The 26,291-nt window shown below is 36.1% G+C and overlaps 1 protein-coding gene across 2 annotated transcripts in view; it reads left to right on the top strand.

Annotated features, from left to right (window-relative positions):
* Positions 1 to 26,291, top strand: part of LOC131671708 (disks large 1 tumor suppressor protein-like) — a 1,979,893-nt gene that overhangs the window by 920,783 nt on the left and 1,032,819 nt on the right. For both annotated transcript variants that reach the window (XM_058948341.1, XM_058948331.1), the window contains exon 8: positions 22,832 to 22,952. In XM_058948341.1, coding sequence (XP_058804324.1) covers positions 22,832 to 22,952 — 121 coding nt within the window. The remainder of the gene's footprint in view (positions 1 to 22,831; positions 22,953 to 26,291) is intronic.

The following is a 26,291-nucleotide window of genomic DNA, read 5'->3' as shown; positions in this document are numbered from 1 at the left end:
AAAGTCTTAATGAAACTAAAAATTATATAAACAGTCTTTTTATAGTTAGTAGTCTTATTCGTCGTTCGATCGGTGACTAGAAAAGAATATGGACTTCAAAGAGCAACCACTTAAGTTGCAAATCATAAATTTTGATAGTGTGCTTGAAACGGAAAAACGAGAAAAAAGACATGGCGAACTACTACCTAACAGCATACGAGCAGTTTTCTGTGGTCCTAGTAACTGTGGGAAAACTAACTGTTTGCTAGTACTAATCACACATTCTAATGGACTTAGATTCGAAAATGTTTATGTTTATTCACAGTCCCTCAATCAACCAAAGTATAAGTTTTTAAAAGATTTATTGGAACCGATTGATGGTATACAGTAGATATTACAAGCGTCAACATGGCTGATTTTGAAAGAGAAAAGAAGGTGCTCGAGCAATTATCTGAGGCTCGTGATGCCATTAGACGTAAGTATGACCTAATAAAACGTAATAAAGCTTATTTAGAAAATACATTGAATGAAACATTTTGAATCATCACTTGATATAACTGCAATAAATTTAGACAAAGTAAGTTCAAATGTAACTATAAAACAACAAAAACAGCTATTGGATGATTTGATTTTAGGAAAATATATTCGACTAGTGCACATAAACCTCAACAGAAAAGTAATTTAGACAAGACATTTGGTGTCCGCTTGCAAGAAAATACATATGCCATAGGCAATTCTCCAATTTCCTTCCGAAACGATAACGTGACTGTGAATGATAAAGCATACAGCAAGACGCCTGGTTTAATGGAACTTCTCTTTCCTAAAGAACCTGATTCTAAATTAATCAGTTCATCGGATATTGAAAATTACGTAAAAATTCTTGAAATCACTAATGCTCATCATAAGAGATATGAAATAAATGGATAATATCGCATAATCCATGTAAATAAATTCAAAAAGTACTACTGTGGGCAAAACGTAAGGTGAATTTTCAATTTAAACTTCGCGGGCTTAACATTTCGGGCTAGTTCTTTTTTTCTTGAGTTGGTAGGACTGCGAATGACATCTGGGACAAATTTCATGTCAATGTCATCATCAGTAATATATTTACGCTTGTGTTTACCAAACGACCAAGAGTGCATGTTTCGATTTTTACAATGTCTGATTTAATTGAGCAAAGAAGTGCCATCAAATTTTGTTTGCGGAATGAAATTTCGGCTGCGGAAACGTTGAGGATGTTGCGAAAGGCCTTTGGTGATTCTACCATGTCGCAGAAAAATGTTTATAAGTGGTACAAAGACTTCAAAGAGGGTCGAGAACGTGTTGATGACTTGGAGCGCTCCGGACGACCATCGACGTCAACAGATGACCAACACGTCAATAAAGTGAAGGAATTAGTGCTCGAAAATCGTCGGTTGACTGTTAGAGACCTTACTGATATGATCGGAATATCAGAAGGATCTGTGAAAACAATTTTGAAATACCATTTGGGCTTACGAAAAGTCAAATCTCGTTTGGTACCGAAAACGCTCAATTTCTTGCAAAAAAGTCGCCGCGTTGATGTGTGTGAAACAATGCTTTCTGACTATCAGGACAAGCTCAAATGCATGATTACGGGAGATGAGACTTGGATTTATGCTTACGACCCTGAAACAACCGACCAATCAAGCGAATATCGTGCTAAAGGTGAGGCCAGACCGAAAAGAGCACATCAAAGTCGTTCAAAAATCAAGGTCATGATGACAGTTTTCTTCGATTTTCGTGGTGTGGTGCACTATGAATTCCTTCCACCCGGACAAACTGTTAATAAGGAATATTATTTGAGCGTTATGCGTCGTTTGCGTGAAGCAATTCGTCTAAAAAGACCAGAATTATGGGCCAACAACTCTTGGTTTTTACATCACGATAATGCACCATCTCACACTGCACTCGTTCTTCGTGACCATTTCGCGAAAAATTCGACGCATATCGTTCCGCAACCACCGTATTCGCCTGATTTGGCTCCGTGTGACTTCTGGCTATTCCCAAAACTCAAGAGACCACTCCGGGGAACGCGTTTCGAGTCGATTGAGGAGATAAGAGCTGAATCGAAGAAGGCGCTGATGGCTATACCGGAAAGGGACTATTTGGCATGTTTCGAGGATTGGAAAAAACGTTGGCATAAGCGTATTTTATCGGGAGGGGATTACTTCGAAGGGGATGACATTGATATAGAAGAATAAATAAAGATTTTTCATTTTACAAACAAATTCACCTTACTTTTTGCCCACAGTAGTATATTGGTCTAAATTTATCTTTGAACGGTAGTGCTAAGAAGCAAAAATCGACTATTGGTGGAAGAGGTATTTTTCCTAATTATAAAATAACAAGAAAAGGGACAATATTTATTTATATATGTTGGGATGATCCAAACGAGCTCGTTGATTGATTAAGGTTACTAATCACCGAACAAACCGCTGGTAATCCTAGTCATGTTAATGAAATTCATTCAATCATTGAAGAATTACGTGAAGCTGGCTATATATACATTAAGAGTGTAGGGTATAAAATCACTAAAGACGGTCAATACAAGATGGCTGAAAAAAAAAATTTGTAATATAGCCGTTCCTCAGGAGAGTAAAGATGCTGTAAACTTACGAACGTTGCAAAAAACTGGTGAAGCTGATGTTACTACGTTTACGACTGCAATAAATAATCTTGGAAAACCTCTAAATATAATAAGATCGGAATTGCAGGCGTATCGAGAACTGATTTACAAGAAAATACTAATAATAAGGACAAAGACATAAAGGATATATCATTTAACTTTATGAATAAATTTCTGAAATATATTGAAAATGAAACATCAAAGAGTGTTGGATGAGTTACACAAACCAGCACGTCGAAACTATCCTCGTCGAAAAGTCGATATACGTGGAATAGATGATACGTGGCAAGCTGATCTTGTTGAGATGCAAAGCTATTCTACAGAGAATAAAGGTTTTCGCTATCTATTAGCTATTATAGATACGTTCTCTAAATATGTTTGGGGAGTTCCAGTAAAACAGAAAACTGCTACAGATGTCACTAACGCAATGGAGTCTGTATTATAAAAGGGATGCATTCTTAAAAATCTCAAAATGGATATTAAACCTTTATTCTACTTATAGCAATCTTAAAGCATCAATTTGTGAACGGTTCAATCGAACACTAAAAAATATTATGTCGAAAAAATTCAGTTTAATTGGAAATTATAAGTGGATTGACTTTCTCCCCAGTTTAATAGAATCTTATAATAATCGAAAATATCGTACAAAAAATATGAAGCCTGAACGTGACTAAAGAAAATGAAATTCAGGTCTTGACACGATTGTCATACGATCATCGTCTTTTCAAAAAACCGAAATTCCAGGTAGGAGATAAAGTGTGAGTGAGGAAGTCTAAACACGTTTTTGAAAAAGGATATACGGATAATTGGTTTACAGAAATTTTTACTATTCATCGTATTTCGAGATCTAAACCTGTAACATATCACCTACTAGATTATCAAGAAAATCCCATTGTTGGTGGTTTTTATGAGCAAGAACTACAAAAAGCTATGTATCCTGATATCTATCTTGTAGATAAAATTCTCAGAAGACGGCTAATGAATCTTCGTAAAATGGCTTGGCTTTGAGAATATTCACCTATTCTTGGATAAATAAGGAAACTATACAACAGTGAATTACAAATATAAATTTATATGTATCTAGCTTGTATTTAAATAAATAATTGTTTTCATTTATAAATATTACATTGTTTTTTTTTATTTTAAGGATATGAGCCCCAACCTTCGCTCTTACCTGTGAGGTACTTCCATTTTTTATATCCGTCACTAGTGAGTCCATTAAGACAAGTCGAAACCTGCTTTAATAGAAAAACTAATGACTCATTTACCTCTCCAGGTATAAATTTAGAAAATAAATTTAGATAATACAATCTTTATTGAGATATAATAAGATATACAAATACATTTACTTAATATTAAATTGAAATCGATTACAACCATGATATAGAATAAATAATGCATATTTTTGTACTCTATCAGAAAGATAAATAAAAATATCCAAATGATGAATTATCGCTCTTGCCATTTGGTCCGGTAGAACAATTTCGAACTCACAATCGAGTTCAAGAATAAGTCGAGATTCATCTTGTTTCATGAATGTTATTAGATAATTCTCATCTTTATGCAATTCATGACTTTTTTCAGGAAGTATATCGAAAAGCTTCATTCCAATGTTATTCAACATTTCAAAATTTATCTTGCTGTAGGTAAAGAGATCTAGAATGTTACGTATTCTTCTTCTAATACTACTTCTACTACTACTGCTCTCACTGCTGTTGGTGCTGATGCTGCTGCAGCTGCTGCTGCTGGTGCTGCTGCTGCTACTCGATTCTTGAGACAAAATGAAGCTCTTCGAGGCTCACAGGTCTTTTAAAACCTCTCTCCACTACTTTGGTTTTCGAGCCGCCACAACCGCCTTCCTCTACTTTAAATTAAATTTCCATTTTATTTAGCATATATATAGTGTGATGATTTTCTAATATAGGACCAAGCATTCGATTCATCATCAATATACGTTTCTTAAGTAATACTCGTGATATAACTTTATTCACTTCAGCAATATGTCTTTGGAAACGTTCGTGATCTCGGGCTATCTGCTCCCAAATACCTTTTCTAGAGTCTTTTTCTTCGTATGGAAAATGATGTATTTTAACTTTCTTCGCAAACCATACATGCTTAGAAGAGCAGTGAGATCTCCTGTTGTCTCCTATAGCTGGCATGGCTAAGTTTCTACTACTTATTTTTACCGCTGCTTCGAATGGAATGGGCTTTCTATTAACATCTTATCGTTATTTGAAAATCTAATCCTACTACTACGCTTTTCGAACGACCGAAATAGCCCTCTTCTCTCTTTCTTATTTATTTATTAATTTTTTTTGTTAGGAAATAGCGAGAGCCTCAACCATCGTTCTCACATGTGAGGTACCTCTACTATTAACATTGCTTATAAGACCTTTATACTAAGTCGAAACTCAGCAGAAAGAACGCATAAGTAATTACTTCAACCTCTCCGAAAAAAAAAGGATGCGAAGGATTAATTAAATTAGGATTAAAGACATAATTAAAATTTTAAATATAAATTTATTTACTATGTATACATTTACACTGTAACGGGGTAAAACCGTTTAATTATTTTATGCGCGCAAATACACTGAAAGGACGCGCGCAGTTAATTATGCTCGGTACGTAAATCGGAGAGCATCTAAAGATAGGCACCAGTCAACCAGTAAGTTCTCTTATCGAAGGAAAGTGAGTGGAAGCTATGAGATATAAGCGAATCAAAAGAAAACACTTGTTAGTAAAATGAACTAGATCTTTTATTATTCCTTATACTCTACAGAAGGTCGGCCCGCGCGTTTGTTTACGTTGACGCTCGCTCATCGACATCACGCTTTGCCGGTACGCTCGCTGCTCTTTGTTATTAGAGCCGTTACATGCACGCATCAAATATTAGAATTAAATTATTATTCATACAATCGCGATCGCGAAATTAAGCTGGCCAGCTTACCTTATATTTGCAGGCGATCAGAGAACACAGCGACAAATCGCACAGCACGGAACAGTTTTTCTATTGTTTTGCTCGCGGGTCGCGAATGCGCGCACACACTGGTTTCGCCCTCGATGGCGAAACCTCACACACTCTCTCTCTCGTCCTGGTCTCGAGCTGGCGGATGTCTGGCACCTCGTTGGCAGCTGTCACGGCTATCTGGCACTCTCGGATATCGCTGATCTGGCGTGTAGTCGTCAAGGGCACGTGAATCGGCAGTTGTAATAGCGAAAGCGGGCGGACACAACAACGGTCAATGCTTCACTAGTTCGATTTCAATCGCGCGCGTTCCGTCTGCTCGCGTGCCGAATTCCTTCGTTACGTATTTTGTCCCCCCGGCAGGTGCTGCCCTCACAGGCAGCAATTAAGTTAAATAATCAGCGCTAATTTGACGTTTACCGTCACAACACATTATACTAATTTAATTTTTAAAGTCAAGATTCGAGCCTTCTCGATGATAAATAAACAACTCCTTTTTCTCCATAGTCTCGTATAATTTCTTCAACATATCTTCGTCTTTCTAACGCTAAACTTACTCGCTTAGGTAGAAAGATTTCAAATTCTTCGTCTACGGTTATTACAACACTGAATCCACAACGAGTATTCAGCCATCTTAATTTCGTTATCATATAGGTGCAATTATTTTCTAATTGCGACATTGCTTTTCGAGGTAAGAATGCCGATTTGGCTATTTTGTTGATTAATGAAAAATCCATTCTACAATAAAAAAATCAATCAATTCTTAATACTACTAGGATATAGTTAGAGAGCTACTCGTATATAAGAAACTTACTTTTAAGAGAAAATCTAGAAGTCGAATAGGAGAACTAGGAAGAGAGACTACTGCTGTTGCTTCAACCTACTGCTGAATAACTGCGACGAACTGTACCGTACTCGAGCCGCCGTAATTTCCCTCTCTTTTCGCCTTATCCCCACTTGAGTAATTTCTCATATGATTCCATTGCCCATACTCCTCCGACTTCAGTCGCAATGTCTGCCGTTGTGCCCCACTCTACCGTTGTCCCGACTCTCTCACTATAGTCTCACGACTCTCTCCTTAGTCTTTTCCTAACTAAGCCTTCTTCCTCCCCACTATTACTACTCTATTCTAAGCAACTTCTATCGGAGGTTGGAGGAAACTTACAACTTTCTTGAGGATTTTCTTTCATTTCTATGATCTTTCTTTTCCTTCGTTGTTCCACACTCATGATTATAAGCTTTGACGTTTCAATAGTTTTGTAATGACCCTATGGAAGTGCATCAGGATTTTTATCGAATATACATCGTTTATCATCATATGGACATAGTGCTACTTTCTGCACTCTTTCTGTTCTTACTTGGTGCAATACACTTCGTATATTGCATTGCTCACGCTTAATAATATCTAAATCCAATAAACAGTTTCGAAAATCTTCATGATCTATTGTTTTTATGAAAGTATGTGTTTTTACGCCTTTTGCTTTCTTTATTGCTTGATGGTTTTCTATTAGTATACTATACATTTTACTTCCAAGTCCAATGAATTCTCTCATAATATTACCATTGCATTCATCTTTCATAATATCGAGAACCTTTTTATTAACTAACGGCATATTAAACTGATTATTTTCTGAGTAATCTGATGTATCAAATTTATTGATATCTTCTTTCATTATTTCATATATATCAACATCTTGAAATTCATATACGAGGCTATCTGTATCAGTATAAAGTAATTTTGCTTTATGAGGTAGTCTTTCTTTTATGTAGCCATAGTGGAAGTCATGTACTAATGTTTTTGAGAGATCTAGCACACAAAGTCCAATATATATTGGTTTTTTAATACTAATAGACGTCCATGATAACTGTATTACTACTAAATTTTCATCAAAGATTGAACTACTATGAAAGTTGGGTTGGGCGATCCGTGCTTCTGCTCCATATCTTCCACTCCATGCACTAATTAATTTAACGTCTTTTCGTTTCCTTTCATCGTCCATAGTCTTTCCGTATACTGCATTAATCATGAGTTTATAGAATAACTTTTCAAATTCATTTTTAGCTTGTTTTCTTTTTTCCGTATTCAAATCTACATAAGTTTTAAGACACGGCTTTTGATTAAACTGAAGTGCTCTGTGTATTTGTTTTATTTTGAGTCCGTATTTAATAGACTGCTTTAGCGCTCTATAATGAATTACATACCGTCCTTTATTATACAGTGTTGTTAAAAGTATTTTTTGTCTTGATCCGGGTGGTGGAAGGTCCTTATGTTCGTCGTGAAGTTCTTTTGGATACTCTAGATCAACTTCTAAAATATATTCAACCTCATTATTATCGGAAACATTGAAAAAATGAGGCTCATCGATGTTAGAGACACACTTAAAATTTTTATATGGTAATGATTGCGTCATCGCCTATCCATATAAATTGTTAACATCAAAGTATATCAAACTTGCTAGGTTCTTTTTCATTGTATTCTGAGCCCATATATCGATTATTAGCTTTTGAGTATCTATTACAGCATTGACTAATACCTTCTCGAATACCTTTTTGGATGAATAAAACCATGTCTATATCGATTAACAATTCTAGCTCAATTTTTATACACTTTAACATAGCATCCCATGTTAATCCAGGAGTAGTATAAAATAGTGTGCTGGGTCGAGTTGATAGGCATCCATATAAGTTTTACGAAAATTTTCAAAAATATCGGCCAAGAGTATTACGCCAGTTTTTAAATATAAATCAGAATACTGTCCTAAATCAACAATGTCAAATGCATTCCACACTTTTTGTGCATGCTCATAGTCAGCTTCAGAGATGTTGCTATCTATCAATTAACTATGAATATCTTCGATAGGTGGTAATTGAGTCTGTTTTAGTCCTTCAAAACCGTTAATATACTAATATGGAAAAACGCCTTTTCTCTTCAATAATTCTATTTATTTTTGTATATTTATCTATCTTGAATTCGTGCTGTACGACGTTTAATTTGGTTAAGTATGAAGCCAGGTTTTCGAGAGATGATGGTATAAAACGAAACGAATCAATAAATAGAAAACTTATAGTACTACCGTCCGTGTATTTTGTGAAAGCTATATATCTTTCCTTGTTTTCAGCTAAAACAGTCACATTTCCCTCAAGATCAGAGCTAGTAGCTATTTCTTTTATTATAAAATGAGAATCATATCCAGTAAGGTTATGGAAGACGACTGTTATAAAATAAGGATTCTTATAATTTAATTTACAGGATGCGTGTGCAGCATCTCTAAATCGGCCCGTTAAATGACAATGATCTCTAACTCTTGTTTCATCACGTTGAAAATATTTTCTACAAATATGACACACTTTGCTCATCTTGAAATCCATTTGATTACGCAATGAAAGATTCATTTCTATTGCATTCTTATATACGAGGGTGATCCGATAAGTACTTAGCCTACAAAAGAAAAACGAAAATTTTGGAAAAGTATTTTTCAACATAGTCTCCTTTTAGTTTAATACACTTAGCCCAGCGATGCTCCAACTTCTTTAACCCGTCTGAAAAATACGTTTCCTCGAGGTTTGAAAAGTAGGCTTCCGTGGCAGCGATTACCTCCTCATTCAACTCAAATTTCTGCCCGGCGAGTGACTTTTTCAAGTTTGGAAACAAAAAGAAGTCGCACGACCTAATTTGACCAATTTGGCCATGACGACGGCGGAGGTGTGAGCCGGTGCGTTGTCATGGTGGAAGAGCACTTTTTTCTTCGACAAATGGGGCCATTTTTTCTGCAATTCGACGTCGAATCAGCCCAATAATTCGGCATAGTACAGCCCTGTTACCGTTTTTTCCCTCTCCATGTAGTCGATGTAGATCACACCTTGTGAATCCCAGAAAACGGTGGCCATCACCTTTCCGGCCGATGGGTCAGTCTTCGCCTTGTTCGGAGCACTTTCGCCGGGTAAAATCCACTGTTTCGACTGTTCCTTGGTCTTTCGTGTATACCAGTGGATCCATGTTTCGTCGACTGTCACGAAACGACGCAGAACCTCCTTCGGATTGCGCTTAAACAGCGTCAGACATTGCTCTGAAGTTGTCAAACGTTTGCGCTTGTTGTCCGGAATGAGCAAACGCGGCAGCCATCGCGCCGACAGCTTTCTCATGCCCAAAATTTCATGCAGAACATGACCCACGCGGTCTTTTGAGATGCCTACGATCTTAGCTATCTCGCGCACCATCAATCGTCGATCTGCCAATAAAACATTGTGAATTTTTGTCACGTTATCCTCCGTGGTAGCCGTTTTCGGAGCACCTGGACGTGGCTCTTCAAAAATCGACGTGCGACCACGTTGAAACTCGTTTTGATTTCACTGCGCGATTTCCCTTCCAAAAACAAGAATCGAATGACCGACCGATACTGTTCTTTTTCCATTTTTCAAAAATCAACGGACACACTTGCTTTCACACGCTCTCAAAAATAAACTACAACTACGATCCGGCTGAAATCTTAACAGTAACCATCAAGAAGGTTGTATTACGTGATAGAATATTTCTTTTGCGAGATTGGCGCCATCGGGCGGTGAGGCTAAGTACTTATCGGACCACCCTCGTATTTGATCCATTTCATCTAACAAAATTTGAAATTATTTAATAATCCATTGTGCCGGTGATTGTTCTTCATTCAGTTATTTTCTATACATCTTAAAGACTGATTTGGAATCATCACAACTACATTTTATATAAAGCCCCACACTAAAGGCTTCATGATCTTGGAAGGATCGTCCATGATTTACTGGTTTCAAGAAGCACTCTAAATCAACATATATAATAAACGGAACCATTTCTTTTCGATCATAATGATTAAATTTCAGAAGAGGAAAATAAGGTAGATTAACTCTATATTTATATAATTTTGATTAATCTGTCTTAAGAATATTCAATTTTTCCTTATTATGAAAATAATGGAGACAGCGTTCACATACGAGGTGTGTTCGAAAAGTAAGGTGACTTTTCAAATTTCACGGACAACGTACTTTCGATTATCGATTTTTTTATTTTGTTATGTTGGTACACTCTTCCCGAACATCTGTACCAAGTTTCAAGTGTATAGCATTTTTTGTTTGGTTATGAGAGGCGTAAAGGTTATAAGTGTTTTGCGTGCTCGGCGATTTCTTGCTACCGAAAAATATGGATCAAAGGATTTGCATCAAATTTTGTGTAAAAAATAAAATATAGTGCTCCGAATTACTTGAAATGTTGACGGTGGCATACGGTGAAACTGTTCTGAGTAAAAAAAATGTTTACAAGTAGTACAAACTCTTCCAAGATGGCCGGGAAGATGCCAATGACGAGCCTCGCTCTGGACGCCCAAGCACGTCAACAACTGATGAAAACGATCAAGCAGTGAAGAAAATTGTTCTGGAAAATCGTCGAATCACTATCAGAGAAGTTGCTGAGGATGTTGGTATATCGCTTGGCTCGTGCCATGAAATTTTTTCTAACGTTTTGGGCATGAGACGTGTGTCAGTGAAGTTTGTTCCGAAATTGCTAAATTTTGACCAAAAGAACCGTCGCATGAGCATCGCTCAAGAACTGTTGAATGACGTCAACGACGATCCAGATTTACTCAAAAGGGTCATAACTGGTGACGAATCACGGGTATATGGTTATGATATCGAAACCAAAGTCCAATCGTCCCAATGGAAGAGCCCAGATGAGCCAAGACCGAGAAAAGCACGCCAAGTTTGATCAAATGTCAAAGTTTTGTTCACTGTTTTCTTCGATTACCATGGCGTGGTGCATCAGGAGTTCTTACCATATGGACGTACGGTCAATAAATAGTATTATCTTGAAGTTATGCGCCGTTTGCGACAAGCAATACGAAGAAAACGCCCAGAATTGTGGAAAAACAATTCATGGCTTTTGCATCACGATAATGCCCCTGCTCACTCATCTTTGCTTGTGAGAGATTTTTTGGCCAAAAACAACACCACAATCATGCCTCAGCCACCATATTCACCGGGTTTGGCCCCATGTGACTTTTTTTTGTTCCCAAAACTAAAGAAACCTATGAAAGGACGGAGATTTGCAACGATTGAAGAGATAAAGACTGCATCGCTGGAAGAGCTCAAGGCTATACCGAAAAGTGCTTATGAGAAGTGCTTTGAGGATTGGAAAAATCGTTGGCATAAATGTATTGTATCTGAGGGGGATTACTTTGAAGGGCACAACATAAATATTGATAAATAAATAAATATTTTTCTTAAAAATACAAAGTCACCTTACTTTTTGAACACACCTCGTAGATAAATTTGTGCTGTATGTTTCGTTACTTGACTTCTAACAAGAGCAGATAAGTTTTTAATCCATACATAGTGGAATTTTAATTTGAAATTATCATTGTTATTTGATCTATTAGATTTTTCTGTTTCATTCTCATCAATATAATCGCTTTGTAGGAATAAAAGACTTACATGCTTATCTTATTTTAAAGTTGATATATAATATGGTGAGACTTCGAATTAAAACCGTATTTTTTTAGTATGTATAGGTTTATTGAAATACTATTTAATTTTTCAAATTTAGGAATATTCTTTACCTCAACAGGAAAGTTTATATCATCAAATTTCAATTCATTCGCAAAGGGCATATAATTTTGAACTCTTTCGCTATGAAATCTAGCTGGATGAAGATAGGCAAGCACAGCCCATTTGAAACGTTGATTATCTATATTTTGAACGTTAATAATTGCTTTTTTATCTGCTATTTGTTTTGGTAGTTGAATATATGAGCCAGGTTTGAAAGGATTAAATTTATTTATATTAACAGTAATACCTATGATAGTTTTTAATGTCCAACCGGAATCTTTTTCTTGAAATTCTTCTACATTTTTAAGTATTTGTAAACTATAATTTAACATCTGTCGTTCTATAAATAGAAACATTTTCGTTGTTGAAATACTTTACTTGAATGTCCTCTACATTATCTTTTATTACGGTTAGTTGAGCTGACATTTCTATATTTATTTTTAGAGCATTATGATTCGAAAGATATTTTGTTATTTGTAATTGTAATAGTTTATTTGCTGCTTTTAAGAATGACTTTATATCTGTCTGTTCTTGATTGGCTATGAATGCAGTATGATACGTTTTTCAAATGCTGAATTTATTTCACGCCAAATAACTCCGTCCCCTTGAATTTGGTTTGGAATGATTCGTAATGAATTAACATTTCCTCCGACTTTTATGGAATTATTAAATTAATTCCGATTGAATTCAAATGAGTAGCGCAAGTTTGACATCTCTGTCGTATTGCTCTACTTATGTTAGGCTGTAACATATATTCTTCAAGAGAATTCAAAGCGGTAATTATTATATTTTTCCATCTAATAAAATCATCCTTATTAGCGTCTGAGTTGTAATAGGCTTTCCATAAATCGCGTACTGTATTTTCAAAATAAGAAATAGAAGCCATTGTAATGAAAATGCGCGTAGGATAACTATTAATACTACTACTACTAGTACTACTACTACTACTAGTACTACTACTACTACTACTACTAGTACTACTACTACTACTAGTACTAGTACTACTACTACCACTAGTACTACTACTACTACTAGTACTAGTACTACTACTACTACTAGTACTAGTACTACTACTACTACTGCTTGTTACTGCTAAGAAAGCTAGTGAAGCGGGCAGTCTCGAATGACTGCGCTCTTTTCCAATCGAGCACGGCTTTTAAGCACTATGGTGGCGCTGAAAGCAGCGGTTTCGGCGCTATAGGTTGAAGAGGGGGTAGTCAGACGAAAGGTGGAAGGTGGGTGGGTGGGTGGTGACTGCGCCTAGCAAGCTAGAGATGCTACCCCCTCTCCGAGGGCCCACACTCAGCCAGCATTAGCTTACTAAGCGTCCTACTATCGAAGAAGAGCGAGAGAGGGGGATAGAGAGAGAGAGAGGACAGCATCCACACTATACGACGTACGCGTCTAGCAAGCTAGAGACCCTACCCCCTCTCCGAGGGCCCACACTCAGCCAGCATTAGCTTACTAAGCGTCCTACTATCGAAGAAGAGCGAGAGAGGGGGATAGAGAGAGAGAGAGGACAGCATCCACACTATACGACGTACGCGTCTAGCAAGCTAGAGACCCGACCCCCTCTCCGAGGGCCCACACTCAGCCAGCATTAGCTTACTAAGCGTCCTACTATCGAAGAAGAGCGAGAGAGGGGGATAGAGAGAGAGAGAGACCATCATATAGTTTACCAAACACCCTACGGACTTCTACAGCATCCTACCTTAACAAGCTCTGTAGGTGGCTGGGTGCGTGAGTGGGGGGAGGGGGGGGCACTCTGTCTAAGAGGCCCACTGGCACGCGGAAGGTGTCGAACGAAAAACAAATGCCTTTTAAACATTCAGCATGGGGTCTCACCTTAAATTAAATGGTATCACTACCGCGACACCTTGATCGGGCGGCTTCTTTGTGTCCCAGAACAAGCACATATCCCTTATATATTGGCGGCATCCTTTGTCGGCTTCTTTGTGTTCCAGAACATACATTGCTTATCTACTCATCGCATGAGACAACAGAGATGCCGACGTCTTCAGTCACTTCTCTAATCGTGATTTAATAATTTGGGGGAGGGGGGAAGCAATATAATATATAATATATAAAGAAATATAATTAATCGAAAATTACACTTCAAGTACTGTCAAATGAGCATACGGTGTAATTATAATTACTTCAAGCTTTACAAAACCCTTAATCTCTAACAACCACAACGGTGTTACAAACGCCTTAAACCTACTGAATACAACGGTGTTCTTAACACATATTAGGCAGTAAAAGACGAAGAACAAATTAACTAATTTACCGCGCCTACAAAGATTTAACCGACATATACAGAAGGTGTCGCCCGGCAGGTGACCGCCATTACGACAAACCGACTTAGCCTACTTACGAAGTGTGTTCAAAAAATACCTGGAATTTTTAAATTTCGCGGGTCTGGAGAGTCCGATTGTCAAATTTTTTTTTATTGTGTTGGTATACATGCCCCTGAAGTATGATAAAATTTTCAGCTATATTCACTGTTTACTTTGTCTGCGGTAGTCGCTAAGGTTTGACGTGTTTTTATGAGCTCGGCGATTTTCATTTTTTAAAAGAAATGGATCAAAGAATTTGTATTAAATTTTACGTAAAAAATGAAATAAAGTGTAACAAAATGTGTGAAATGTTACAAAAAGCCTATGGTGAGTTTGCTTTGAAAAAAACAAGTGTTTACGAGTGGTATAAACGTTTCCAAGATGGCCGCGAAGACGTTGAAGATGACGAACGCTTCGGTCGACCCAGCACGTCAACAATCGATGAAAATGTGAAAAAAGTGGAAAAAATGGTTCTGAATGATCGCCGAATCACAATTAGAGAAGTTGCTGATGAAGTTGGCATATCAATTGGCTCATGTCATAACATTTTTTCAAATGTTTTGGGCATGAAACGGGTGGCAGCAAAATTCATTCCAAAACTACTGAACTTTGACCAACAAAACAATCGCATGAACAACGCTCAGGAGCTGTTAAACGACGTTAACGACGATCCAAGTTTGCTTGAAAGGGTCATAACTGATGATGAAACATGGGTGTACGGTTATGATGTCGAAACCAAAGCACAATCGTCCACCTGGAAGCATTCAACGTCACCAAGAGCGAAAAAAGCATGTCAAGTTTGATCAAATGTGAAGGTTTTGCTTACAGTTTTCTTTGACTGCAGGGGCGTGGTGCATCATGAGTTCTTATCACAAAGTCGTACGGTTAATAAGGAGTATTACCTTGAAGTTATGCGACGTTTGCGTGAAGCAATCCGAAAAAAACGCCCCGATTTATGGAAAAACAATTCATGGCTTTTGCATCACGATAACGTACCTGCTCACTCGTTGTTGCTTGTTCGTAATTTTTTGGCCAAAAACAATACCGTAGTCGTGCCCCAACCTCCATATTCACCAGGTATGGCTCCGTGTGACTTTTCGCTGTTCCCAAAGTTGAAGAGACCCATAAAAGGACGGCGTTTTTCCTCGATTGAAGAAATAAAGGCCGAATCGCTGAGAGTGCTCAAAGACATACCAAAAAGTGAATATCTAGAGTGCTTCGAAGATTGGAAAAAACGCTGGCATAAGTGTATTATATCTGGGGAGGATTACTTTGAAGGGGACCACATTGATGTGAACGAATAAATAAATATTTTTTTGGAAATACGATAATTCCGGGTACTTTTTGAACACACCTCGTATACTAAGAGAAAAAGCCGCCCGGCGTGGGATCGCCTTGACGATACCCTACCTTAACAAATATAATGCCGACCGTAATTAAAGCAGATAGTCGGCTCTTAAACGCCTTGTTACCTATTTGACCTTTACACCTACTCGCTGTGCCATACCGTTAAAGAGAGAAAGAGAGTGAAAGAAAGAATAAAGAGAACGAGTCTTGACCTAATATATGAGGGTACGGAGAGGCCTGGTTGCCCCCTGTGGAAGGTGTTGCTGGCCGTCGCTGGGCAACTCTTTGCTCTTTACTGGCTCCTTCGGGGTAGCGTCCCTTGCAATATGCTGGTGGATTGGCACTTGTCCTTTTTTTTCTTTGCCTGGTTTCTCGTCTCAGCTCCTTGGATGGCATGTGCGTTCGGCTAACCTCTACCTCTGCATACTAAACTGACTGCACCGCTGACCGACTAAAAACCGTCTAACCACTCGTTCGCTTCCGGAATCGACAGCTTCTTCGCTCGCTCTTTTTCTCCCCACTTGACCTACTTATTAGGCGGCGCGTGACCAATGCGCTAATTGGTTACGCCTCGTACGCCTGTCTAATCTTGCGTGGGGCACGCACGCTCCTCTCTCTCTCTCTTTTTCTAACACCTCTCTTTGTCGTCTACTTAATGGCTTCGCGCCGGCTCGGTAATCTCCGTCGGCTGAAACAAAGATTATGCATTAGGCGCATTCTTAAACGCGCCAAACGCTGGCCACCGTGCCTTGCCGAGAGAGGGGGAAATGAGGAAAATACCGACGAGAACAAGCACAACGCTTGCTCTCGTCACAAGTTATTGAAGTGCTGGGGCGTCCAGAGCGAGGTTTGTCATCGGTGTCTTCTCGGTCATCTTGAAAGAGCTTATACCACTTGTAAACATTTTTTTAACTTGAAGTAGACTCACTGTATGCCACTTTCAACATTTCAAGTGTTTTGAAGCACTTAATTCCATTTTTTACACAAAATTGCATGCAAACTCTTTGATCCATTGTTTTCGACAGCAAATCGACGAGCACAACAAACACGTATAATGTTTCTGTCTCACAAAAAAATAGTAAACATTCAAACTGACTGAAACTGTGAACATATGTGAGGGACTATATATACCAACATAATAAAAATAATATCGATGATCGAATCTACATAGCCTGCCCAATTTAAAAATTCACCTTACTTTTTTAACACACCTCGTATATGAATATATATGCATTAAAGCATATACAAATGATAACACGTGATCTTAAAACGTGCACACATGGATTAACGGAATGCGCCGAGGCACGAAGACACCGTTTTAGTCGCTTTGGCTGTGTAGTTAATATAGACAGTAAGAAATACAAAGTGCTAAAAGCAGCCGTGTCTCGGTTGGTAGAGCTATGGTTTGTCGATCCATAGGATGTGAGTTCGATTGCCCATAGTGCCTGCTCATTTTGTCCCTGAGCTAAATTTACATTACATTATATATACACAAAAATAAATTATATAAATAAATTAAATTTAATTACACTTAAATAAATTTTAACATTGAAAACGCATTTCTGATCGGGTAGTTGGGGGGAGGGGCGAGGCTCACATGCGTAATCTGAGTACTTATCTGATAGCTCATGTATTTCGGATCACTGATCTAAAGCTCGCACTGATCTAAGGCTCCCCTAATCTCTGGCCTCTGTAGCTTACCTACTAAATACAGTTTATAATTTAAGGAAAGAACCGTATTTCACAGAAGAACGGCGTACTTTGTCTTGATCAAGATCAAGAACCAATACATATCGACCAGATAGATCTACGACGAACACTTTAAATAACAATCAACCAGAGGATCCCCAAGTTGCTCAACATAACCTAGAAGACAGTTTACATAACAATGAGAACAATGATAATATTACACAGCTAGATACTAAAACACGTTATCTTACCTTTCTACTAAACAGTTCGGATACTAAAAAATTTCCAAAAATTTTGTTTGAACTAGAAAACGGTTTTGGCAAAACTAGTAAAAAAATTGCACAAGAACTGTCGAAGACTAAAACAAAATTAATTAAAGCAAAATGTGATAATGTATTTTTAGTAAGATGCAGAGATTATTGTATTTTACCGAATCATCTAACAAAAATCGAAAGTATTTGCAACATTTATAATCTACATAGCAATTACGGGAGAAAAAAAGCAATGCACCTCAGCAATATTTTTAAAAGAAGATTATTAAACTTAGAGATTAAAGATTTAAATATCCATATTAATTATTTAGGCAAAAAAGTGCTTGAACTCCTTTCAAAGGTATGTGTTGAGACAAATAATATGATAAAATCAGCTTTGGACTCTTATTTAGACTCCTTTTTAAAATTTCACAACACAAAGAAAAAATTATCGCATGATAAGAAACTGCAAGTTTTACTACGGAAAAAATTACAATTTTCAAATTTACGCATCTCAAATTCCGGTGCACATCGCAACCTAGCGAAAAATTTCACACATACTGATTTTTCACAAAAGAACAATGTCATTTGTTTAACAAGTAAAGAAATACCTTCATTCGTAAAAGAAACAATTGGTTTGGGAGAAAAATTTAATTTTGTCAGTGACTTGGATAAAAAAACTAAATTTCAATTTATTAAAGACACAGAATTATTTCTGAAATACAATGACGTGAACGAAAAACTTCGAGATGACATTTTACATACTCTTAAAACAAAAAGAAACAACATGACTTTCGAAGACAAGATAATTAAAAATAATTTAGAAAAAACCAAATGGTTCTTAAAGAAAAATAAAGACCTACTAGTCACACGTGCAGATAAAGGCAACAAATCAGTGATAATTGACCGTAACGAATACATCGAAAAAGTAGAATCTTTACTAAATGATAGCGAATCATACTTAAAATTGCACAAATCCCCACTCCCACAGTTACAAAAGAAGATGACAAAATTAGTTGTTGATTGGGAGAAACACCATGTTTTTGATCATGTTCCAGTTAAAGTAACTAAGAAGTATGTTAACACCAGTAATATTCCACGAGCCTACGCTCTAATTAAGGTACACAAACAAAGTTACCCCGTCCGGATCATTGTGTCAGCTGTCAACAGTCCCACTTACCAGTTTGACAAATGGATAACTGGTTTGTTGAACCTCTGTCGGTTAAAACCTAAAGCATGCATATTAAATAGTACAGAATTAAGGAAAAAACTTAAAGATCTCACCGTTCCAGATAATTTTGAAATTGTGTCTTTTGACGTCGTATCATTATTTTCAAATTTACCAAAAGACTTGATGTTACAAGTCATCTCAAAAAAATGGAATTACATTAAGAATCACATTCCTCTCTCAAAAGTTGAATTTCTAGAAGATATTAAATTAATTTTAGATGAAACATATCTTCAGTTCAATGGCAAATTTTACAAACAAATAAAAGGTGCCCCCATGGGGTTTTGCACTAGTCCTTGGCTTGCAGAACTCACCATGGAGGCTTTAGAAACTACAGCCTTAGAGAAGTTAAAAAATTCGATTTTTTTATACCAAAGATATGTCGATGACATACTCATTATAATTGAAAAACATACTATAAACAGTGCTTTGAACGTTTTTAATAATTTCAACAAAAATTTACAATTTACAATTGAAAGAGAAAATAATAGATCAATCTCCTTTTTGGATTTAAAACTTGAGAGAGAATTGGATGGCTCAATAACAATCAACTGGTATAAAAAACCATGTGCATCTGATAGATACTTAAATTATTTTTCTCACCACTCAAAGTCCACAAAAATGCAAATTATTTCCTGCTTAACCGATAAAGCTATCCTACTATCAGATACAAAATTCCATGAGTCAAACTTAGCTACTATCAAAAACTATTTATTAAACAATAATTATCCGGAAGAATTAATCGATTTACAAGTGAAAAAAAGACTAGAATTTTATAAAAACAGAGATGTCATTGAACAATCTCGTAAAAATAAAAAAAGATCAATAGTTGATACTCCGAAGCTAGTTTTGCCTTATATAAAGAATCTCACAGAAAAACAGAAAAAAATCGTTAAAAGACACAATGTACAAATTATCAACAAAACTTGTCATAAACTAGACTCAATTATCACATTAGGCAAAGACTGTTTAGAGGATAAAGAAAAAAGCAACTTAGTTTACCAAATTAATTGCAAACAGTGCAATAGTATTTATATTGGAATGACAGAGAGAAAATTAAAACTGCGAATATCTGAACATAAAAATGACGTAAAAAACACATCAGAGAGATCCGCTCTCTATATGCATGTCAAAAAAACTGGTCACGAAATAGATTTCAATAAAGTAAATGTTTTAGATATTGAACGTAATAGTGTTGAAAAAACTCGCATATCAGAAATGTTGCAAATCTATTCACATTCTCATACTTTAAACCGCATAGATGATACGTTGTATTTGAAATCGAGTTACAAGAGGTTTATTAAAAGTATGTAGCGGTTTGTCAGTGAGTGTCATGTTTGTGTGTCCATCACATACATATACACACTCATCACTCCCCACCGCTGCTCTGTTTTGACTGGCTTTCTTTGGTTTTAACATTTGCTTTTACGAACTACAAGTGGAACAATTTTACTCGCTACACATAAACAATTCTTTTTAAGGAAAATGTTGCAAAACTTTTATACGTTTGTAAATTTCGCCTGTGACAAACAGAGTAGCATTGCTCTGTACTGTAATTTGACTGTGATGGAATAGTGTTCTATTTATTTATCTAGGTATGTTTTTTGTACTTCTTGCGCTTCGTAAACAATTTTTTGTATACTACCTTTTAAACACTTGTAAAAATTGCAGCCCTTGAAAATGGAAAATTAATTTTTCCGAAACGTTGGGAATTTTTAAATAAATTAGTTCACGGAGATCACTCTAGCATTTTCCTTCTCCGTACTTTGTCTTCACCGAGATGAAATACCTAAGTGAAAAATTAGAAGATGTAGTTACGTTATTGATTTTCTTAACGTCGGCTCCGACAAGTAAAATGTAAATATTATTCAAGAGAGGTAGTTCATAAAATATATACTAATCTATGTACTGTGACGGTAAACGTCGTATTAGCGCTAACATCCCAACCATGCGGCTGCCGGCGAGGGCAGCACCTGCCGGTTGGGGCGAAATGTATAGAGGAATTCGGCATGAGACGTAACGGAACGCGCGCGTACGAAAACGAACCAGTCGAGGATTAGAATCCGATCGCAGAGCCAGATAGCGAAAATACCTTTGACGTTTTCCGGAGTTTTCTGAAGGCAGAGATGAGAGAGAGAAGCTGTGAGATAGCCTTACGTCCAGCAGTGTACGTGCAAGTGTGAGTGAGTAGAGAGTTTCGCCATCGAGGGTGAAACCGTGAACGAGAGGTATCATCGCCCACACATAAACATTTTGCCGAAAGACTAGCGTGTGCTGTACGAGCCTCCTTCATCTCATTAGTTTTGTTACCCGTGCGAGAGTTAATAAGGTAAGCTGGCCAGCTTAATTTCGCGATCGCGATAGAATTGTCTATAACTAATCTCTCGTACTCGACAAAAAGCGTGCATGTAATAACTCTGCGAACTCTGAGCGGCGAGCGATCCGACACTGCAGGTTGTCGTCGTGCGCGCGGCATATAAACATAAACACGCGGGCCGAATGAAGTGTAATATTAAGAGGTAATAAAAGTTCTCTCTTGTGATACTAATGATATTTCCGACGTATTTATTTCGCATTAGTAGATAGTTGGTTGACAGACACCCGTTCCCTCCTGCTCTCCGGTTTTCGTGTTTGAACGTGTAGGTAATCACGGGCGCTCTTCGATACGATCGCGCGCATTAAAATAAATAAACGGTATTAATCCCGTTACAGTACACACCATTTAATTGTTTATTTCATAACATTCACTAGTTAATTATTATCGAGTTTAACGACTACTTTTTCTAAAATCTCATTAGCTCTTTCGATATGAGTAAAAAGTTTGATAAATAGTGAAAATCAAATGAATTTTACTCAATGTACCAATTAATGAACAATGGAGTACCAGCTCCCTGTACTTGTTAGTTTACTATTGATTTTATAACATTCATTAGTTAATTTTTATTGCCTGTTTAATGACTACTTTATCTAAAATCTAATTAGCTTTTTCAAATATAAGTAAGTAGTTTGATTGAATGAATAAGTTGACTTAAGAAATTACTTTATTTTTTTATTAAAATTAAAGTCTCTATTAATATCGATTTTCTTGAATATTTAACTGTCACTTTGCATGTTATTAATAAAAAATATAAGATTGAATTCACGAGTTAATTGAAAGTATGAAATCAATGAGAAAATCATTTTACACTAGATGAAAAGATTACTCGCACGTTAAATATATCTATAGATAAACATTTTCTAGCAATAATATTATTTATTTTATACAAATTAATTATTTTTATTTATATAAAAAAATTAGCGTTAAATCCTTAAGTAACTTCTATACAAAGATAGCATTGCCAGAACGGCTATTCGTCAAGCAAGTATACTTTTCTCGAAAGGTGTGAGAAGAAGAAAGGGTAAGAGTCATACATAACAACTTTTATTTAAAAATTGAAAATTCAGATTTACTTCTGTTCAAAACGTTATTCAAATCTGTCGCTAAGAGATCAAAATTTACGTGATTTATATATAAATATGAATTATTTAATAGTTTAATAAAAACCTCTTTTAGTTGAAGTTGATAAAACTTACATCTTGAAATCATAAGATCTGGATTCTGTTTTCATTGAGTATTGAAAGATGAAAAAAGTTTGATGTAGACTATTTCACCAGGATCATTTAACTCTTTATATTTTCCACAACCATTAAGAATATTTTAATTTTCAAACCCTATCTTGTCCTTTTAAACAAAGATTTTCTCAGAAAAAATCAATTATGTTGTAAAGATAAGTAAAATTTTGATTGACTTTATTAATTTCATTAAAATATTATCATTTTCAGTCACATCCACTTTACAATCTAAACAAGTTTACACAAGTGAAAGTCACTTAGACAATTGTGGAATAATTGATACTGTTGATTTAGCATTATTGTCCGATCAAGTTTCGCAGACCACGCTTAAGTAAGTTTTTATCTTTGATAAGTATCAAAATATTATTCTAAAATGACTATTTGTCATAATTGTTTATTTTTCATGAAATGATATTCTATTATTGACAAAATTTTTACGGTTTTATGGCTTACATTTATGAGCAAATCCCCAAAAATTCGAGTTACTTCGTGATAACCGTTCTACAAAATGTGGTAATATAAATCTGATAAATATTTCCGATAGGAAAAAAAATAAAAAATATACTTCATGAGATTAATTTAAGATATCCACTATAATTTCGAAGCTATAAGATGAAAAGTTATTAAGAATTCGTACTGTAACTCGTCATAAAAAAATTGTTTTAAAGTTAAAAACACTTTTATAATATGTATCTTTTGGTACATATTACATATAAAAATAATTTTTCACATGTGCTTTCATTAAACAAAAAATAAATCATGTAAGTCGAAATATATGGCAGTTTTTAACCAATCAAAATTATTCATTTTTTTACGGAAAAAAGTTTTCCATAAATCATGTGTAACGTCGAGAACAAGTCAGGCTATATAATAGCGGCAAAATTTGAATTATTATAAAAGGGGAATTCCTTTAATTAGAGTAGAGCCAATTCATATCTGACTTCATTCTCAGTGACGAACATTTCCCTTCTGGGTTTAACCCTTTATAGCTTAATTTTTATGTGTTTTGTCCTATAAAAGAGGTGGCAAAGCGATAATCAAGACTACTCTGTATTCGACTCTATAAGTCTTCGGATGTTCTGTATAACTTATTTGGAGTAATAAGTACTTAAACTCCATTTCTACTGATAATTTATTATCAATTGGCAAAGGCTTATACCTACTCCATATAACTACGATACATCCCTGGCTTTGGATGTACGAGTTTCAGGACTAGCCAAATTACACGTAATATTATTTAATTGTTACTTTTCTGATCGGTGTTTTAGTTAGATTGCCAGTCTGCTCTAGTTTTAGTCTCGTATCCGTTGTAAAGCGCTTACGCGTTGAACGAAAAGAGACAGTCGCGGTTGAGTAATTATTGTCAATTCGTGACCATTGCGTGAGACGTAACAATTGGGAACCCCTCCGGGTATACGAGGTGTGTTCAAAAAGTAAGGTGACTTTGTATTTTTAAGAAAAAATATTTATTTATTTATCAATATTTATGTTGTCCCCTTCAAAGTAATCCCCCTCAGATACAATACACTTATGCCAACGGTCTTTCCAATCCTCAAAGCACTTCTCATAAGCACTTTTCGGTATAGCCTTGAGCTCTTCCAGCGATGCATCTTCAATCGTTGCAAATCTCCGTCCTTTTATAGGTCTCTTTAGTTTTGGGAACAAGAAAAAGTCACATGGGGCCAAATCCGGTGAATATCGTGGCTGAGGCATGATTGTGGTGTTGTTTTTGGCCAAAAAATCTCTCACAAGCAAAGATGAGTGAGCAAGGGCATTATCGTGATGCAAAATTGTTTTTCCACAATTCTGGGCTTTTTCTTCGTATTGCTTCTCGCAAACGGCGCATAACTTCAAGATAATACTGTTTATTGACCGTACGTCCATATGGTAAGAACTCTTAATACACCACGTCATGTTAATCGAAGAAAACAGTGAGCAAAACTTTGACATTTGATCGAACTTGGCGTACTTTTTTCGGTCTTGGCTCATCTGGGCTCTTCCATTGGGACGATTGGACTTTGGTTTCGATATCATAACCATATACCCATGATTCGTTACCAGTTATGACCCTTTTGAGTAAATCTGGGTCGTCGTTGACGTCATTCAACAGTTCTTGAGCGATGCTCATGCGACGGTTCTTTTGGTCAAAATTTAGCAATTTCGGAACAAACTTCGCTGACACACGTCTCATGCCCAAAACGTTAGAAAAAATTTCATGACACGAGCCAAGCGATATACCAACATCCTCAGCAACTTCTCTGATAGTGATTCAACGATTTTCCAGAACAATATTCTTCACTGCTTGAACGTTTTCATCAGTTGTCGACGTGCTTAGGCGTCCAGAGCGAGGCTCGTCATTGGCATCTTCCCGGCCATCTTGGAAGAGTTTGTACCACTTGTAAACATTTTTTTTACTCAGAACAGTTTCACCGTATGCCACCGTCAACATTTCAAGTGTTTCGGAGCACTTTATTTTATTTTTTACACAAAATTTGATGCAAATACTTTGATCCATATTTTTCGATAGCAAGAAATCGCCGAGCATGCAAAACACTTATAACCTTTACGCCTCTCACAACCAAACAAAAAATGCTATACACTTGAAACTTGATACAGATGTTCGGAAAGAGTGTACCAACATAACAAAATAAAAAAATCGATAATCGAAAGTACGTTGCCCGTGAAATTTGAAAAGTCACCTTACTTTTTGAACACACCTCGTATTTTTTTTTAACGAAAAGCAGGATTAGGCAAAAGTAATTTTTTTTACAAATATGGCTATGGGAATCGATTTGATAGGTAAACGAAATGAGGAAGCACTAATAGTTTTAAAAAACTGCATAGGAAAAGTAGATGCGAATTCTATAACTAGTAGAGAACCGACATTATTAGAATGTATAAAATTTCTGCACGTTCGTCAGTATTTAGATTTCGAAATAGAGGGCAAAAAATAACAACAATTAGAAAAATTAATAAAAATTTTAGAACACTATATAAATGGAGATTTAATAAGGAATATATGTCAAGATCCACTTTTACTACTCATTGTAGAAGAATTAACAAAACGCAATATATGTCCAAAAGAAATTGTAGAAGCAGCGAATCGTACAAAGTAGTACAATTTGAAAATAAATTTGAACCAATAATTGAGTCAACCGCGGAAATAACGGAAGACGTGTCAAGAGAATATTTCCAATCTTTTACAAACTTGACAATTGACAATGATAACGAAGACAAAATAAATAAAACAAGAAACGAAATTCCTGTTATGAATCATAAAAACGTAAAATTTTTAATACCAAATTTTAATGAAAAAAGTGATCAAGTAATAAAACAAAACGAGAAAAGTAGCAATACGGAATACTTTACACCAAAGTCAACATGCAGATCATTTGCCAACACAAGACCGATTTATCATTCAACTCCACAAGATGTAACCCGTACAGTACAAAATTCTATAATTAACCTTATGAGAAATGTAGATTTGAAAGATATCGTTAATTTCATTCCTTAATACGACGGATACGGTATTCCGCTACATGATTTTTTAAACGGTTGTTGGGAAGCTTATAATGTTATTCCACCCGGAAATAAAGCGGATCTAGCAAGATTAGTTAAAATAGGATTATACGGGGATGCATTAAAAAGTATGCGTGGAAAACATTTTGAG

This window comes from Phymastichus coffea, unplaced genomic scaffold (genome assembly GCF_024137745.1).
Source record: "Phymastichus coffea isolate CEN01 unplaced genomic scaffold, Cenicafe_Pcof_1.1 PCOF00010, whole genome shotgun sequence".
NCBI lineage: Eukaryota > Metazoa > Arthropoda > Insecta > Hymenoptera > Eulophidae > Phymastichus > Phymastichus coffea.
Note: the sequence above shows the minus strand (reverse complement) of the source record. Positions and strands in the feature narration are given on the sequence as shown.